This window comes from Abrus precatorius, unplaced genomic scaffold (genome assembly GCF_003935025.1).
Source record: "Abrus precatorius isolate BTA unplaced genomic scaffold, Abrus_2018 Scaffold8, whole genome shotgun sequence".
Lineage (NCBI taxonomy): Eukaryota > Viridiplantae > Streptophyta > Magnoliopsida > Fabales > Fabaceae > Abrus > Abrus precatorius.
Genome location: NW_020874428.1, coordinates 37,453,673 through 37,472,464, shown reverse-complemented (window position 1 = coordinate 37,472,464; position 18,792 = coordinate 37,453,673). Strand labels below are relative to the sequence as shown.

The 18,792-nt window shown below is 32.7% G+C and overlaps 2 protein-coding genes across 3 annotated transcripts; both read left to right on the top strand.

Annotated features, from left to right (window-relative positions):
* The first annotated feature begins 883 nt into the window (after positions 1-883).
* Positions 884-1,309, top strand: LOC113848147. The gene has a single exon (XM_027477540.1). The coding sequence runs from the start codon at positions 948-950 to the stop codon at positions 1,203-1,205; it is 258 nt and encodes an 85-aa protein (XP_027333341.1). The 5' UTR covers positions 884-947; the 3' UTR covers positions 1,206-1,309.
* An 8,576-nt stretch (positions 1,310-9,885) lies between these two features.
* LOC113874962 (betaine aldehyde dehydrogenase 1, chloroplastic) lies at positions 9,886-14,291 on the top strand. Of its 2 annotated transcripts, none has more exons than XM_027513303.1 (14): positions 9,886-10,093; positions 10,187-10,410; positions 10,490-10,638; positions 10,720-10,812; positions 10,890-11,013; positions 11,142-11,207; positions 11,389-11,455; positions 11,613-11,689; positions 11,885-11,998; positions 12,391-12,468; positions 12,562-12,713; positions 12,816-12,876; positions 12,963-13,069; positions 13,595-14,291. In XM_027513303.1, the coding sequence occupies exons 1-14, from the start codon at positions 9,985-9,987 to the stop codon at positions 13,683-13,685; spliced, it is 1,512 nt and encodes a 503-aa protein (XP_027369104.1). In that variant the 5' UTR covers positions 9,886-9,984; the 3' UTR covers positions 13,686-14,291. The 2 variants fall into 2 exon arrangements, with proteins under 2 accessions (XP_027369104.1, XP_027369105.1); XM_027513304.1 differs by having other exon boundaries at positions 9,940-10,093; positions 10,199-10,410.
* The last annotated feature ends 4,501 nt before the right edge of the window (positions 14,292-18,792 follow it).

The following is an 18,792-nucleotide window of genomic DNA, read 5'->3' as shown; positions in this document are numbered from 1 at the left end:
TTTCTCACAATCCATAAGGCACCATATGATAAGCATTTCTAGCTACCACCAAATTCAACTCAGCTAATCCATTCTGGTGGGAACAGTTGAGGAATTAAACTAATTAAATCATTACAAACCCGTAAGATTTGGGAGTTTTCTCTGATTTGGGTGTTGCATTTTGACTTCTTTTCTTGAATTTGACCATGGAAATTAATTCAATCCCGAAATGAGCCATGGAAGCTTCTGGGAGAGACCGTGGAATTTTCTACACAGAATTTGGAGCGTAAGCGCAACCGTGGACGGATTGGCCTATGTTGGTCAATACTTCCAGAAAACAAAATTGTATTAACAAAGTCAAATAAATTTCTGTAGGAATAGAAGGTTCCACCCAGACGTCTTTGTTGAACATGGTCGCGTGATATTATCCTGTTGCCCTTGTTATGGATTATAAACTATTTAGTTTTGAAACTTTATTGCCCTCCCTTTAATTTTATAAGATCTTTTAATTAAATTACATAAATTAAAAAAAACTGAAAGTAGTTAATGTATTAATTTTTTAAAACTTAATTACAGTATTCGAAGTTTATTTTTAATTAAAATCAAGCGTTAATATCTATTAATTGTAAGAATAATAATAAATGTTCTTAAAAATATTTTAAAAAATCATATTAAGGACTAAGAATTTTTCTAAGCAAGCCTTTTTAAAAAGAATAAAAACGAGTAACCAATTAATATAATAAATGAAGGCTGTTCCACGAATCCACGCCCTAAAGTCCTTAACTTAACCCATGCATTTGGATATGGTTGATTGCTTGATCAACTACTAGTAAAAGCGCCTATTGCTATAAAAGGCATTGAATTGGTCCCGTGCTTGAAACACCCATACATCATATCCCTCAATTTCAATAATCAATTCCATATTCTAAAGCGATTATTCTGGTGGAGCTCGTTGAACCTCAGAAGAAATGGATGGAAACAACTACTCCTATGGAACATCTTGGGCTGATCAGTGGGATGATGGGCCTGACCCTGTGATGGTTGGGTCCAATTCCTCTAACAAAAAGAGCAATGGCACAACGGCAAAATACAAGCAAAAACTTGGGGAGGGTTTTGGGAAGACCAAAGCAGTGGCCTCCACCGGCGTGAAGAAGTTGAAGGATGGTACCTCCGTTGGCATCCACTGGATCAAGACCAAGTATTCCAAAACCACCCAGAAGCATTAATTATATCTGTTCAAACGTCTTTTTGTAGATTATTGAAATCTGCTATGTACAATTTTTTATTTTCTTTTTGTTTTTACTTTGTTGGAATCTATGTCTAGCTTCTTTTTGCCTTCGTATGTTTATTCTTGGTACTATGTAAGTATGATTCATGCGGTTGCTTCTGTATTAGTTTCCATGTTAATTTGTTATGTTAATATTTTCACGTAGACATTTTCTACGCGTGTTATATTATGCATACATCCATCCTTCAGTACCAGAGATCGCGATTTGCTTGAGTTTTACCCAGCATCGTGCTTGAAAATCATAAAAGATTTATGAACCAAACTATACATAGCAAAAACGACTGGTTTGAAATTTTCAAAGTTAACTTCACCCTGATTAGTCTGTCGTAGTCGTTTAACATTAAATTAATAACCTACGCGATTGAACCAATGCAAGTTTTTAAACGATCAAGACAAGAAATGCCCTAGTAAATTTGTCCTGGTCAATGTTAAGGAGGTGTTAGCTAGATAAGAATTTTTTAGAAGTTTTTCAAGAGTTTTTAAGTTGAATCTTAAGTTGATAATGATGGTTTTTCATATTTGATATGAAATTTAAACAAAAATTATGAATAATTTTTAAATATATTTTTAACAGAAAAAAATTATTGAGAAGGGTGATAGTCTAAGATTCTTAAAGTGAAAATGTTAGTCATATTTATGAAATGTGGGTGGGAGAAGGGTAAAGAAGTTGTGAGAGACTAGGGAGAAAGGGAAATTCCATTCTTACTTCAAGAGTTAAACAAAAATAAATTTCCACCGTTTAGTTCTCAAAACTGAAATAGATCCGTATTTATTGAATATGTTGAATTTGATGCATAATGTGATTAAACTTATTCGTAGTTTATTTAACAACTAATTGATCCATAATCAACAATGTTTCAGAATAAAAAATGTTAAGATATTTATTAAGTGTAAATGAGGTATTAATTAAGTTAATTTACAATATGATTTGTTATATTACACGCACTGAATTAAGACCTGTTTAACCAATTAAAATACCAAAAGTTTGGTTTATTTCTCCTCCTCAGCTGTTTTCTTATTATTTTGGTTTTCCCCTGCAGCATATTTGGAACTGCAGGATTACTCTCACGGCAGCTCTTGCTGTTATCACTCACTTATTTATTTTCTTGGGAGTTAGAGGGATACAGAAATATACTTTAAGAGGATCCCGATATAATCTCTAAGTTGCAATATAGTTTATATTAGCATATGTGAAACAATGTGTTTAATCGTCAATAAACTTTGGGCAAAGAACATAATTTTCTTTCAATATTATTTTTTTCAAAATGTATAGTATAGTTGTTTTTCTTTTATTATTTATTATATTATAAAAATATGTCTTTATAGTTGAGACTTATTTATTATTAACTAGTCCTAATAAAATATAAGAAAATACTTGTATAATGACTAAAGTATAAAAATTTTAAATATAAAAGTTAAGTTATAAATAAGTGTCACTTATAGGATTATAATATATATATATATATATATATATATATATATATATATATAAATTAATTATGATTTTTAAAAGATGCAAAACAGTATACTGTATTTAAAAAAATACTATATCTCAATATTATCTTTAAAATATATTTAATTATTGATTGATAAAAAAATAATTAATTATTAATATTAATATTATCATTATAATTTTTTAATATATAATATATTTTGTGTATATTAATATGTTATTTTTTACAAAATATTTTTAAAAAATGTTATCTTAAGCTATACCTTTAACTAATTAAAATTTAAAATAATTAAATTTATTAGATGAGTAAATATATATATAGTATCTTTTCATCGTAAGTAGTTTTTAGCGTATCGATTTGAAACATTATTGATAGATCATGTTTTTTCTGTCAAATATTTTTTTATTAATTAAAGAATATTTAAATATATTTAATATTTAAAACTACATATCAAAATATAATAAAATATTTATATATAATTTTTTAATGATTCGTAAATCGTAAACGATTGTCAACGGTAAGAAATATATGTATATTTTAATTTTAATATAAAAGATACTACTGTAAAACAATAAATAAACGAAGTAATGGTTTTTCCTTTAGTTAACCTTCCAACCTGGAACAGCGCGAGCAACTTTGTGATTTTGCGAATAAAGTAAGTCTAAATATCCTGAGTAGACCTTGAATTTAGACTTTTAAAATTTTAAAATGAGTTTATTAATTTTTATTTTGTCAAAAGTTAGACCCTCCAATTATAAATTTCTATCATAATGCTATTAATATTTGTCGTCCGTAAAGTGTTACTTAAAATATGATGTCATTTTATGCAATCTCAAAACTGATTTATGGTATACTTTTGTTATGGTCGTCCGAAACTCTCTTTCTTCTTCACTCGTAAATCTTAGATTAACTTGTTTGTCACTCTATACGATCTCTTATATACTTTCATCTACCACTCTCTACTTCAAGAACCTTTTTTCCTTCTCCTTCACCGGTGTTCTCTTTCCTCCATTAAAGTCTTAACTTGCTGTAAAAATCACTGAATGTGCTTGCATTGTCAACATTGCTCAAACTTAAAATCTCCCTTTACAATTATAACAACCACCAGCTTCGTAGTAACGATAATAATTATAGTTAAATTGAAAAGTTTGTGAACGAAATGAAGAATGTATTAAAGGAGGATAGAAAATTAAGTGGAAGAGAAAAATAATGTAACGACAGTAATGTATATTATATAAAATAGTCTTTGAAATTGTATAAAATGATATTATTTTAATATTTATAAATCATCTAACGATAAAAATTAATATTGTTACGAAAAATGTTAAATTAAAATATTTAATGTTTATGAAAATTAAAAGCTAATGAAATCATTGACCAAATTACCTTGTGCTTAAATATGAGAGAATAAAATAGTTTATTCATAAAGTTAGCCTATTAGCATGTGTAGGTTGGATTCAAGGTAGATGGATCATGGATGATAGACACGTGCCGTCCACCATTAAAGAACTTATAATATATATATATATATATATATATATATATATATATATATAAAAGGTTAGTACTATTCTATAGCTCAACAAATTTTTAAAAATATCTACAAAAATTCTAATAAAAAGTTGAATATTGTTATCCTGTAACAAGATTTAAAATTATATGACAGAAAAAATACAATAACTCAACATAACCAACTCTTTCTAGAAAACATGAGTTGTACACAAAAATAAGAAAGGAAGTATATCATAAATTCATCAAATAAGACCCTAATGGTATGCAACACATATTGGGTTTCAAGGTGGTCTGGTCATTCATCCTTGCTATTGGTTTCATTTGTGTTGGGTTGCTTTTTTAATATCCCTCCACAAGTTGGAGGTGGTTGAAAAATGTCAATTAACCCCAGCTTGGAAAGAATATCACCAAAAGGCTTTGGTAAGAGGGCCTTTGTAAACACATCAGCAAATTTCCCTTTAGAAGAGATTGGTAGCAGTTTCATAACTCATGCTTGAACCTTCTCCCGAACCAAATAGTAATCAATATCAAGATGCTTTGTATGCTCATGAAAAACTGGATTCGCTGCTATGTGTAAAGCACTCCGGTTGTCGCAATACAAAGCAGCAGGCTTAGAACAAGAAATCTTCAAGTCTTGCAGCAGATAGGTGAGCCACTGTAGTTCAAATGCAGTTGAGGCAAGGACCCTATATTCGACCTCAGAAGAAGATCAAGAAATTGTAGTTTGTTTCTTTGTTTTTCAAGAAATAAGAGATTTTTCAAGAAAAAAGCAATATCCTGTGACTGATTTTCTAGAATTAAGGTAGCCCCTTAAGTCAGCATCACTAAAGTCAAGGAGCTGAATGGGAGAATTTTTGGGAAAATGTAATTCCTTACCAGATCAGTCTTTGAGATATTTCAAAACACGTGTTATTGCTTTGAAGTGAACCTGGGTTGGAGTATCTATGAATTGACTTAATTGTTAGGTTGCAAATGCAATGTTAGGCCTAGTATTCATAAGATACAGTAAATGTCCAATTAATCACTGATAAGCCAAAGTCTTAGGATAAACAGCACACGAGTCATGATGGAGTCGGAGAACATAGTCCATAGGTGTGGAAACTGGTTTACAACCCAACAAGCCAAAATCTTGCAACAAGTCAAGGCAATACTTTATGTTTACATAGAGAAATGCCTTGCTTAGAGTATGCTACTTCGATACCTAGAAAATATTTAAGAATCCCAAGATCCTTAATTCAAAAATTAGAATGAAGAATGCCTTTAATGATGTTCATCTTCGCGGGAGAATTTCCAGTGAGGACAATATCATCAACATAAATAATCAGAACAATAAAATTTCACCAACAAATTTGATAAAAAGATTATGATCATAGTGAGCTTGTTGATACCCACATGACAAGAGTAAGATAGATAACTTCTCATACCACTTACGACTAGCCTGTTTGAGGCCATACAACATTGGTTAGGATGTGAAGTAGACATACTGAGAGGGAGCGTCATATAAACATCTTCATCTAAATTATCATGTAGGAAAGCATTGTTGACATCAAGTTGTTGCATTGGCCATCGCTTGATTGAGGCCAGAGTAAGAACCACTCTGATTGTAGTCATCTTGATCACCAAGAAAAATGTGTCAAAATAGTCAATGCCTTCAGTTTGTACATATCCCCTGGCAACGAGGTGTGCTTTGTAACACTCAATTGTTCCATCAAGAAATCTCTTGATCTTGTAAACTCATTTACATCCAATGGATTTGATGTGTTGAGGAATATCAATGATAGCCCAGGCTTGATTTAATTATAGAGCCTCTACCTCAGCCTTCATGACTTGTTGCCAGTAGGGGATGGTGATGGCCTCCTCATACCCACACAGATCAACTTCAGTGGAGGGAGACAAGACGAAACAATGATGAGAAGGTGACAAATGTAAAAAATCAACAAACGTAGAGAACGGATATAAGCATGTCAATGATGATGGTGTTGACAAATTAGAAGAGGTGTTACAATAATAATTAGTAAGTTTGGGTGAAGAGTGGGAAACATAAGGTTGAACGACGAGGTTTAGGTGAATTGGGCACAATTAGGGATTCGAGAGGAGGGGTAATCGAAGTTGTAGGGATAAAGTAGGGTGAGAACGTGGGTGGAGTAACCTAAGGAGGGTGTATGGTTAGACTGAGGAGTTTGGGGTGGACAATGCATCCTGATCAAGGTCATTGGTTGACTCATGGAAAATGGGCTGAAGATGTGTTGGTGGTCCAATAGGACGAGAAAAGGGAGAGGTAATCGGTTGTTTTTGTTTATGAAAGAGAAATTGCATTTCATTAAATAGGACATTTCTAGATGTAAAAATTTCTTTGTTATTAAGATCTAATATTATATTTTCTTTTACCATGGATTAAACTTATTTCTATGAGTAATGGAAGATGGTGCATAGCATAAACATCCAAAAACTTTGATTATTGAAAAATTTGGTGGTTTGTTAAACAAAAGTTGAAAAGGGGATTTATTATTTATAATGGGAGATGGAACTCTATTTATTAAATAAACAGCATGACGTATGGCATAAAATCAAAAATTGCTTGGAATATTAGGTTGAAACATTAGAGCTCTAGCCACATTCAATATGTGTTGATGCTTTCTTTCTACTCTCCTCTTTTGTTGGAGAGTTTTCACGCAACTTCGTTGATGTAAAATTCCTTTAGATTCATAAAACTTGTCATAAAAAATTCAGGACCATTATTTGATCGAATGATTTTAATTCTTGTATCAAATTGGTTTTCAACAAAATTGACAAAATTTTGAACACTATTTTGGACACTAGTTTTTAGTAATATAACCCAAATATAGTGACTATAGTCATCAATAATAGTTAGAAAGTATATATGACCATGTATAAAAAATTTTGAAAAAGGACCCCAAATGTCCAAATGCAATAACTCAAAAATTTTGGATACTTTGCTCGTACTTGTGGAATAAGATAATTTCTTTTCTTTGGCCAAATGGCAAACATCACACGGTTCCATGGTGTGTTTAGAGATGAAAGAAAAATCTTGATTTAATATATTTAAATATTTTCGAGACAAATGTCCTAAACGAAGATGTTAAATATTGGTCAAGACCCTCTTCTAACTTAGTTAAACCATTCATCTTTAACAAGCTTAGATCCTAAATTTCACAAAGATCATGTAAAAGATTAGTTCACAAGAAAGAGTGGAAATTAATTTGGAAAAGGAAATTAAATTAAAGCTGAAATTAGGAACATAAAATGAGAGAAGATGAAAGTCTAATTGTACCTAAAAATTTAGACATGCTGATGACCTATTTGGAAATTTAATAGTGATAGGATAAATTTGAGAATATTTTTCAAATTGATTAAAAGATGAAGTGATATGATCAGTTGCCCAGAATTTGATATCCAAGAGCTACTGCATGGAATGGAAGACGTTGTGTGTGTTGTGTGGTGATTATGATGGGATAAGGATGCATGCTTACTTTGGGTCATGTAGAAAGCAAAATGGTTACCTAACATTGGGTCACCAGAAACGGTGTTATATGGCTCAATAGCTTGAGTGACATTGGCGAGACTGGGCTGAGGGACATCCACTGAGCCTGAACCCGTAATTGGTTAGAGGAGAGCCAATAGACTTTGATATTGGTCTGGGGAGGAGATGAAACCTGACCCGTTCTGAATCATCCTTGAGAGCTCCTTCTGTAGAAGATTGCCCTGCATCAGACACAGTGTTATTGATGGCAACACTACCAGAGCTATGGAAGCGGGAACGCCTTGGGTAACGTGGGTGGCCTGGTGGATAACTGTGCTTAGCGTAACAAATCTCAATTGTGTGGCCGCTTCATCCATAATAGGTGCATATCTTTTGTGATGTTCCGCGTTCTCCATTAGCTAACCCTTGCCCGCGGCTAGCTAATGGCAATACTTCTCAGTGGAGTTGAAGAGAACCTGGTGGTCAATAAGGACACTTACAAGGTTGAGGAGTTGACGTTCGTGCTGGATAACCATAGAGAAAGTTTAATTAACTGAGGGCAATGGGTCCATGAGAAGAATTTGGGAATGAGTAACAGAGAAACGCTCATCAAGCCCTTTTAAAAATCGAATGATAAAGTCTTGATGATGGTAGGTTTTTTCTGGGCAATTACATGGAATGAAAGATCGATAATTATCAAACTCTTCCCATAAGGATTTTAGGCTGGTGAAATAATCAGTGACAGATTGATGCCCTTGTTTTAAAGCATAAACTTCTTCTTGGAGTTCAGCAATGCGGAGTAAATCACTTTGGGAGAAACGCAACTTTAAATCTTTCCATATCTCAAAGGCATGATCAAGGTAAATCACACTCTGAACTATGGACTGAAAGATAGAATTAAGAATCCAAGACATGATCAATGTGTTGCAGCGCTCCTAAGCTGAATATAGGAGATCTGTAGTAGCATGAACAACAATGGAGCCATCTAAGAAACCTATTTTGTTTTTAGAGACGAGCCATTTGGATTTTGGGTTGAAGAATGAGAGGTAATAACGGTATAAATTGAGAGAATTGATAGATGAGGAGATAGGATTACACAAAATTTGAATTTTTTATTTAATTTATATATATATATATAGGCTAGTATTTTTTATAGTTCAGTAAATTTTTACAAAAATTTATAAAAATTCTAACAGAAAAATAGATATTACTATCCTAAACAAGCTCGAAAATTATATGAAAGAAAGAACACAATGATTCAACATAACTGACTCTTTCTAAAAAACATGAACTATATGCAAAAATAAGAAAAAAAATATATCATAAATTCTTCATATAAGATGTAAGGATATACAACACATATTAAACTTTAACGTGGCCATTCATCTTTGCTGTTAGTTTCATTTGTGTTGAGTTGCCTTTCCAATACACCATGTGCCTTTGCCAGACAAAACTGCCACGTTGCTGTATCTTATTTCACTCGAATCAAGTGGCATATATCAAATATTAGCTATTTAATTAAAATTTACACTAATGGTAAGTATTAAACTGCAATAAAAGCATTAGCTTTATTGATGATTATATCACATATCCCGGACCATGTGCTCAGAATAATAAATAATTTTGAATCGTAGAAATGTCAGAATCGTCATCGCAAGAGGTTCCCCGGTTAAAGCCCCATCACAGTCGGTTCATATGATTTTCCGGTAGAGAATTAAGTGAAGTGATTTCCCGGTTAATTTTCATTTATTATGTCAATTTTAACGTCTTTAAAAATTTATTAAAGTGATTGACCAATTATTAATTTTAAAAACTAAAATTTTAATTTTAAAAAATTAACTTTAGCCAACTTATATATCTTTTACTGACTAAAGTAGAGTTTACTTGAAAAAAAAAATTGCAACCAGGAATTATTACAAAGAGATAATTGATATTCTAGATAGAAATACTTTTACATTTCAGTTGATTTCTCCACTTAAAATATATATAAATTTAAAAACAGAGTTATTATTATCATTCATATTAAATATATATATATATACAACAATCAACAAGTGTGATAACATTAAATACAGGTAAAATTATATTTTCAATTAATAAACAAGGGAAGAGAATGAAAGAGACTACTGAAGTAGGAGAAAATAAAAGAAGAAAAGACAAAGAAGATAGGTAACGTAAGTAGTTGCTGAGCTGAGTGACTCACCTCCGTAGCGTAGCATTTGGCACCGTCGTCTCTCCTAAAGAAAAAAGCAGCGAGAAGAGAAGAGAAGATGAGCATCCCAATTCCCAATCGACAATTATTCATAAACGGAGAATGGAAAGCTCCCGCACTCAACAAACGGATTCCCATCATCAACCCCTCCACCCAACAAATCATCGGTTTCTTCTCTTTCTCTTTCTCTCTCTCTCTCTCTCTTTTTACCATCTCACGAGATCTCAATTTCTCAATCTCAAACTATTTTGTGAATGCAGGGGATATCCCAGCGGCTACGAAGGAAGATGTGGACCTCGCTGTGGTTGCTGCCAGAGCAGCCCTCTCTCATAACAAGGGCGCTGATTGGGCCTCAGCTTCGGGCTCGGTTCGGGCCCGCTATCTCCGCGCCATCGCTGCCAAGATTACCGAGAAAAAGTCTGAGCTGGCAAAACTGGAAGCCATCGATTGTGGAAAACCCCTCGATGAAGCCGCATGGGACATGGTACTGACCTTTCACATCCCTAAATAAACAAAAACAGTAACACTTAATGATCCATTGTGGTATGGACTATGGTGTGTAGGATGATGTTGCTGGTTGCTTTGAATTCTATGCTGATCTTGCTGAGAAACTGGATGCAAAGCAAAAAGCTCCAGTGTCTCTTCCCATGGACACATTCAAGAGTTATGTCCTTAAGGAGCCCATTGGGGTTGTTGGCTTAATAACTCCCTGGTACCTCTTCCTTCTTCTTCCTCTTTAGTCATTGTGTGTCATCAATGCTGATCTGATTCGATGTTGTTGGTCATATTTTAGGAATTATCCTCTGTTGATGGCTACGTGGAAGGTTGCTCCCTCTCTCGCTGCTGGTTGTGCTGCAATATTGAAGCCTTCTGAACTGGCCTCTGTGTATGTTCTCGTCGAATTTTGCAATGTTGCTTCTTTGTTTTCAATGTTTCTCATGGTGTGTGTTGTGTTATTTTTAGGACCTGTTTGGAGTTGGGTGAAATATGCAGAGAAGTGGGTCTTCCACCCGGTGTATTGAACATCCTCACTGGATTAGGTCCTGAAGCTGGTGCTCCTTTAGCAGCCCATCCTGATGTTGACAAGGTTCAATTTCCTTTGGTTTTTAATAAGAATTCAAGTTACGTGGGGTTATATCTTGTTTTTTGTGGTCGGTGTCTTTAAGTTTGCAAAGCTAGTATAGCGTCATGCCCAACTATTAACTTTTTCTACAGATTGCCTTTACGGGAAGCTCTGCAACTGGGAGCAAGATTATGACGGCTGCAGCTCAGCTGGTCAAGGTATTTTTAAGCAATTATCCATAAGTTATGTGCAGTTCATATTTCCATGTTTTGATAGGATGAAAAACGTGGACGCGGGCACATTTAGAAAGAGATTGGAACCCCTTTTTTCTACTAACATGGTTTAATTGAATGTTCTTCGTGAATTCGTGTAATCTCAAATTTGTGGTTTTTTGGGCAGCCTGTTTCGCTAGAGCTTGGTGGAAAAAGCCCAATCATTGTTTTTGAGGATGTTGACCTTGATAAAGGTCAGTACGTTCTCGGTTATAGCTACTTAGTAATGAGCAGCGCTTCTCTTCTCGTGTAGTGAAATCATATTTTCTCAAATACTGATTGAGGATGAGTATTTTCTTTTTATCTCTTACCTGTTGCATGATTTAGATCCATTTTCCATGATTTAAACAGCTGCTGAATGGACCATCTTTGGCTGCTTCTGGACAAATGGTCAGATATGCAGTGCAACTTCCCGACTTATTGTACATGTAAGTTTAAAATATATCCCACTCCCTCTATAACACATGTGCATGCTCAAAAACAAGCATTTGTCTTATTATATGGGAAATGGGAATGATCATATTAACTTCAGTTGTGGTAGAATCCTTTTAGACAAATGGATAGAAAATCTGTTGGCATTTATATTTGAAAATTGGTAAAGTAAGATACACTTGTTGTTTCAGGAAAGTATAGCAACAGAATTTTTGAATAGGATGGTGAAATGGATAAAAAACATCAAAATTTCTGATCCCTTCGAAGAAGGCTGCAGGCTGGGCCCTATTGTTAGTGAAGGACAGGTATACTTGTCATTTCTCATTTCTGTGTAAGTTATATATTTAATTACCTCCTACTCTCTTTCTAATGTAAAAGACAGGTGTGCTTTGGTATGTTCAAACACTTTATTCAATATTCAAAATTAGAATGCACAGATAATATGATATCATCATTAATTATGAATTGTGATCTAGCTGCATGTAGTATGGAATAATACAGAAGTTTCCTTGGATGAATTATTGGTTGGCTATTTATACTATGATGCAGTGTCAGGGAAGAATCAACCTTCTCTTGATTATTATATATGTGCCCCATTTTAGCATTCTTGCTGGTCTTGTAACTTAAAACGGCTTACTCATATATCTGTCTTGAACAAAGGTTATGTGATATCTAATATTTATATTTTATGGTTCAGTATGAAAAAGTAATGAAATTTATCGCAAATGCTAAGAGTGAGGGTGCAACCATTTTGACTGGTGGGTCTCGCCCAGAGGTATGTTTATACTTGATTTGAAAATGTGTTTGATTATGTATTTCTGCAATTGTCAAGAGAATTTTTATTTTTATTTTTCAAATTCAATGCCAGCATCTAAAGAAGGGATTCTTTGTTGAACCAACTCTCATAACTGATGTGACTACCTCCATGCAAATTTGGAGAGAAGAAGTATTTGGACCTGTTCTCTGTGTCAAAACATTTAGCACTGAGGAAGAAGCTATTGATCTTGCAAATGACACCATGTGAGTTGATGGTTTTCTGTAGACTGACATCATCATTTTTTAAACTGTTTTTTTCTTTATTTGTGGATTGATATCTAAGTTATGTACTTTGATCTTCCACAGATATGGCTTAGGTTCTGCTGTAATATCAAATGATCTAGAAAGATGTGAACGCATTACCAAGGTGAAACTGAACCTACCTTACCACAGAAAATAATAAAATAATTTGATTGTTTATGCAACTAAATAGTTTATCTTGCTTCAATCCAGGCTTTTAAGGCTGGAATTGTATGGATTAATTGCTCTCAACCGTGCTTCACTCAAGCCCCATGGGGAGGCATTAAACGTAGCGGTTTTGGTCGTGAATTAGGAGAATGGTATGGCCCTTATTTCACCTTGAATACCTTTCTTCTTTTTCCTGGATAAGTGATTCACCTCTGAATATGCAAAAGAAACTCTCGATTATATGGTGAAGTCCGTGGATTGTTGAATGTTTTAGTACCTTGCAATGTTGACAGTTTATTGACCATCAATTTTGTACAGCCAAATTCAATCTAACAGTCTATAAAGCTACGAATAGATCATGGCACTCGAGGGACCATTGCAATGTCTTGAAACATTTAATATTAATAATAAATACACGCCTTGTATATGATAAACAAGAATAAAATGCAATGCTATTTCCTATTTTCCGCTAGCAGCTTGCTGGTTTGAGCAAGTTAATCCCAATTTGGCATGTTCCTTTGGTTTGAAGCTAGCATAAAGAGAATAGGGCTGTGGAGACAATTCACTAAACTCTTGCACGATTGCAACATAGAAAATATACATTCATCTCCATCAGATCTGAATTGGAAAATAAAAACATTTGTTAAGTCTTATTTCTTTTCTATTACTTTTTTCAGGGGACTTGATAATTACTTAAGCGTGAAGCAAGTGACTCAGTATATCTCTGATGAACCATGGGGCTGGTACCAGTCTCCTTCAAAGCTGTGATAGGTATCTAAACACTGACAATGAATAAGGTGTGGGAATATCAAATATATCATCACGATCCCAAAGTCGAGAAGACATACAATGTCTATGTATAACACCAGAACTGGTTTGCGGTCAAGTTTATGCTGGTAGTGTTTTTATTTGATTTGGTTATGGTTGGTCCCACCATCATGCTTACAATATTTGAACTTCATCATGCCACATTTTCTCTGAGCTCTGGTTCACTCATACTGAAATACCATTCCCACACTTAGGGGTTGGACAGTGCAACCTTATTCACATACAGACTATGGTGTGACATTTCTGAAGAGAAGCTTAAAGTAATAATAATACGTGAATATATTAATATTCTCACATTCTTCACTTCTTCATGGAAGTCATTAGATATCACTTTGGAACATCAAACATTTTTTCTGGATGGCCCTGATAGGTTCAGCGTTCAGAGCTGTGAATATGCCCCTTTGTGTGCGTTTCATTTTCAGCTTCTTACTTCTTGACATGCGCACAAAAATATGAAGTGTTGAGCAGTGTAATCATATTCATACATTGTAGCGACATATTCATACACGAGCAAATGCATATGCAAGTCATTAGGTTTTACTTTGGTTCTACTGAAATTTTGCTCAATGTCCCACACAAGTCCATCGTTGGGGTCGAGGGTTAGAGGTGTGGGGGTGAGAAACTATTCATGTGGGACCCATGAGAATTTTCTCTGCCACCACATGGAAACAAAACAACTATACGACTGACTTTTTTCTTCCAAAATTACTCTAAAATTGATGCATCTAATCAAAGCGCAAGTATGCTTGTCAAATAGTCACGCTGAAGTATCAAACGTGAGCATTATGTATCATACAGAAAATTTATTATGGTAGTTTAGTTAACAAAAGTCACTGTATTTTTTAGTATAATACAAGTGTTTGAGCAATCATAATACACAAATTGTTGCAAAAGTTTATAGTTCTTGTTAATACGGTAATTCATAACTAATTTTTTTAATAAAATCAATGCATTTAAAACTAGTTACTCCTGTTATGATAATTTGTGATTAAAAATATAAAATATATACTATTAATATATTTTAATAAAAATCTTGCTTTAATTTGTAACAATTTTGAAAAATGTCAACTGATTTTTTTTTAGATACTGTTTGGGGGGATATTCCAAACCGGGGGAAATTATTTTCCAACCTTTAAGACCTCAAATGAATCAATTCCTAGGGAATTCCAAAATTCTAAATTGACATCCCTAATCGTGACAGCTTCTTAAATTTCCCTAAACTTATCGTGAAACCCGTCTGGCAGCAAACCATCTCTACCAGGCAGCAGCTGCTATTTTTTACCGTTAAAAATAAGAAAGAAAGAAAAAGGGCATCTAAGAATATTGACTAGAATCCATGTGGTTTTACTTCCTTTACAATCTTATCTAATAAAGAACTGAAAATGCCATCTTGAAAGAATATTTGAAATACTGTTGCCTATGCTTTTATCATTAACTCGCTTCGTCGATGATAATAAAGCTTCAACGAAGTGCGCCCTTTAACCTTCTGATGATCAATCGAAACCTTGCTCAAAAGAATATAATTTCACAAATGTTCTTTTACTAATTTGACGCAATTAATATCTACTAATTCTTCTATTTTTGGATTGTTACTGTCCCCTTCAAACCTTTTGGTCCAACTTTACCACTCGTCACTCTCGGGGACTAGTTAATGATCCGAGTTATCATGTTCTTGCCACTTAATTCTGTCCATTAGTCACTTGCGTTTTATGAAATCTATGGTTTTGATTGGACAGTATATTTATCCTATTCTCGAGTCACAAATATAAAACTAGCCAAAAACAATTTCTGACTAGGTATTGAGATATGGTACACTGGTGATACTACCTAAATATATTCAAATTGGGAATGTCAAATGCACACTAAATACCCATTCAAGATTTAATTACTAAAGTAAGAATTTGGAATTGCAAAAATATTAAAATATATATGTTACTATCCCCTTATGCCCTAACTTAAACATATACAGTATAAGAATAAAGTTTGCATAATAATTTTCTTTTAAAAAAATTGCATGGATACATACGCATGAACATTTATTTGTACGAAACATCAAGCCGATATACAAGGAGTTATTTACCTGTTAACTTCACTTCTGCCTGGCCTCAGCATCATTGGATGTTTTCTCAAGTTCATTTTCTTGTCTGCAGCTCATGTCATTATGATTTCACTTCTGATTTGTCTTCGTGAAGTGTTTGTAGCTGTAAAATTTTCTCGGTGTCACCTTTGACAATTGCAGAAGTGGGCAATGTTGACTGGAATTCTGTAAGAATAAATTGAGTTGAATCTAATTATATGAATTTAGAATATCAATTGTGAAACAGTGATAAAGTTACTTACTTGTTGTATACATTATAAAATATATCATAAATGATCTATGTGACGTGCCAATTCTTTCGTGAGTAAAAAGTCAAGATCTTCTTTTGTCTAATCGCTCTTCTAATCTTAAGTTCTCAATGGGGCAAACTTAGAGAGCAGTGGAATGTGTTTCTGTGACGGTAAAGGGGACTTAGCTATCGTATTTATTAACTCTAGGTACTTCCCATCATGGACTTAAAGGTTAGGCCCACACTTTATTCTATATAGATCAGTATTAAGGTCCAAAGCTCATAAATAATTGATCACATTATTAATGGGCTTAAACATTATCAAATGGATCACAATATTAGCCCATTTTTAACAAAATAAAAATAACAATTGATTGTAGCCCATAAATAAATTTTAATGAAAAATTCTAACATTCTCCCACTTGGGTAAAATCAATTGTGTAGTTCATGGGTTTTGAAAACTTGAAAAAAATAAAAATAAAAATTCTTAAGCAAATAACATGTTGTAGCCACAAACATATGATCCCAAGATACAACACTTAACTAAGACTTCATCCAATAAAATCATACAAATATCGAATCATGACAGCAATTACATCTCTTATTGACGTAACATCTTCCATGGTTACAAATACTATCAACTTTATCAACTAGTCATCAATGAGGAGTGCAACGAGAAAATGACATGCCAATATAATCAAACAGTTATACTATCATTTTTCACATCAGTCCTTAATTTCTCTCGAGTGCTTAAAAGTCAAAGAAATTACATAGTTCATTACGAAAGCAATGCAAATAAGGATTTTAGAATAAGAGGCTTTGCTATATTTCTTTCGTTAGTACACACATAAAATACTTAATAATTTAATCACAAACTTACTAAATATTTCAAATAAAGCAACCAAATAGCACTGCAGATGCACAACTTTTTATCTTATAATTGTACAGCTCACATTTCAATCCATGTAATTTTATATTCATCTCAATGCACAAAGTCATACTCAAACATATAGAATCATATAGGTCAAATAATTACAACACAGATTAAAATGAATTAAAAGTATTAACATTGACAAATTCTGCCACTTCCAAATCCTTAATAATAAGATGAGAATGAAAAAGGAAAAAAAGAAGGAAAATAAAAAAAGAAAATAAGGAAGACAAAGAAAGAGGAGGAACATGAACATATACATGAAATTATTAATGTATCATTTTATAAATTTAACTTATAACATTGATTTCATGTTTTTCATTTTTAACTATTTGATAGGACATTTTTACCTTCCTTCTTTCAACAAATGAAAGGATATTAGAATCACTCATTACAAAGATTATTTAGTTTTAAAACTCAATAAGAGTTTAAGAATAATTTATAAAAATAGTTTATCACTTTCAACTTATTTTTAATAAAAATTTTTATATGATTTACTAAATAAGTTTTTTCAACTTATTCACGTAAGTTTATTATTAAATTATAATATAAATCATCACTTAAAAATAGATTATTAAATAAATGTTTAAGAAAATCATATATTTAAATGTGCTCTTAGAAATGAGAACTCTAAATTCTTTAAAGATTAATATTTTATAATCTTTTGTAAAATAAGTTATTATAATTTTTTTAAGTTGGGGATGCTTTCCTTGCAAGGAATAGTAAGTTTAATTGTTCTTAGGTTTTTTTATAAAACGCTAATTGTAATTTTGACCATTATATTTTAATTTATATGTATTTTTGTTTATTTTTTTAATTTAAATTATTTACATTTATTTTTTTTATTTTTGAAATTTTATTCTTCATTCTAAAGTTTTATTTAGTAATTCACAAAAATATAATAAAGACGTAACATATTTATTTAAAATGATATATAATATTTAAATAAAAATACTATATAAAATATAAATTCCATTTTCATTTTATTTGACTTATTTTATAAACATTTTTAAAATATAAATAAACTAATATATTACGTGTTTATTATGTTTTTGTCAATTGTTAAATAAAATTTTTAAGTTAAAAATATTTAAATAATTAAAAATTTAGAAAATATAAATATTAATAATTATAATTAAAAAACTAAAATATAAAGATTAAAAGTGCATTATTGGCAAACTTCAGGCATGATGCCTAGCTTACTTTTCATCTGCTAAACTGAGTCGAAAATTTTTTCCTATTTTCTTATCTTCGCAGACCTACCTGACTTTCTTCCTACCCAGCTTGCATCATAATACCATTGCATTTCCTTGAGTGGAAAGACATAAACGCAAATAAAAGTGTTGTCTGGCTAGTAAATCCAGACCCAGTTGCCACTGTGAAACCACGAGTGCTGTGTTGGGTTCCCTCAGCGTTGTGTTTTCTAAAAGGCGAATTCAAAAATGGTGGGAAGGATCATATCTTCGTTGTTTCTGTCCCTGAATTTCAAAAACTAGATATGCATCGATCTCTGGGGCATTCTTTACGAAGTTAATGGGACAGAAAACTTATCATATTTCAGAATGGCATAGATTGCCTTTTCTCCTCTAGTAATTGGCCTCTCCAGTAGAGCGCCTTTTAACGGTGGCAACGGGAAGGAAATGAGGACCGCACAAGACGCGCTCTGTCGATGATCTAAGTGGATGCATCCAAAGTCGAGAGATGTCAGCCAATGCCAACAATGAACATGAACTTGAAACTCCCGCCCCTTAGTGCTATTTTTCAGGATGTTTTTCCCACCTTGTTTGTA

Bases quoted from the DNA above. Each gene is read 5' to 3' on its own strand.
- LOC113848147 (XM_027477540.1), top strand. From the start codon at position 948: ATGGATGGAAACAACTACTCCTATGGAACATCTTGGGCTGATCAGTGG.
- LOC113874962 (XM_027513303.1), top strand. From the start codon at position 9,985: ATGAGCATCCCAATTCCCAATCGACAATTATTCATAAACGGAGAATGG. The intron at 10,411-10,489 runs GTACTGACCTTT...TATGGTGTGTAG, and splicing joins ATGAAGCCGCATGGGACATG to GATGATGTTGCTGGTTGCTT. The intron at 11,999-12,390 runs GTATACTTGTCA...TTTATGGTTCAG, and splicing joins CTATTGTTAGTGAAGGACAG to TATGAAAAAGTAATGAAATT.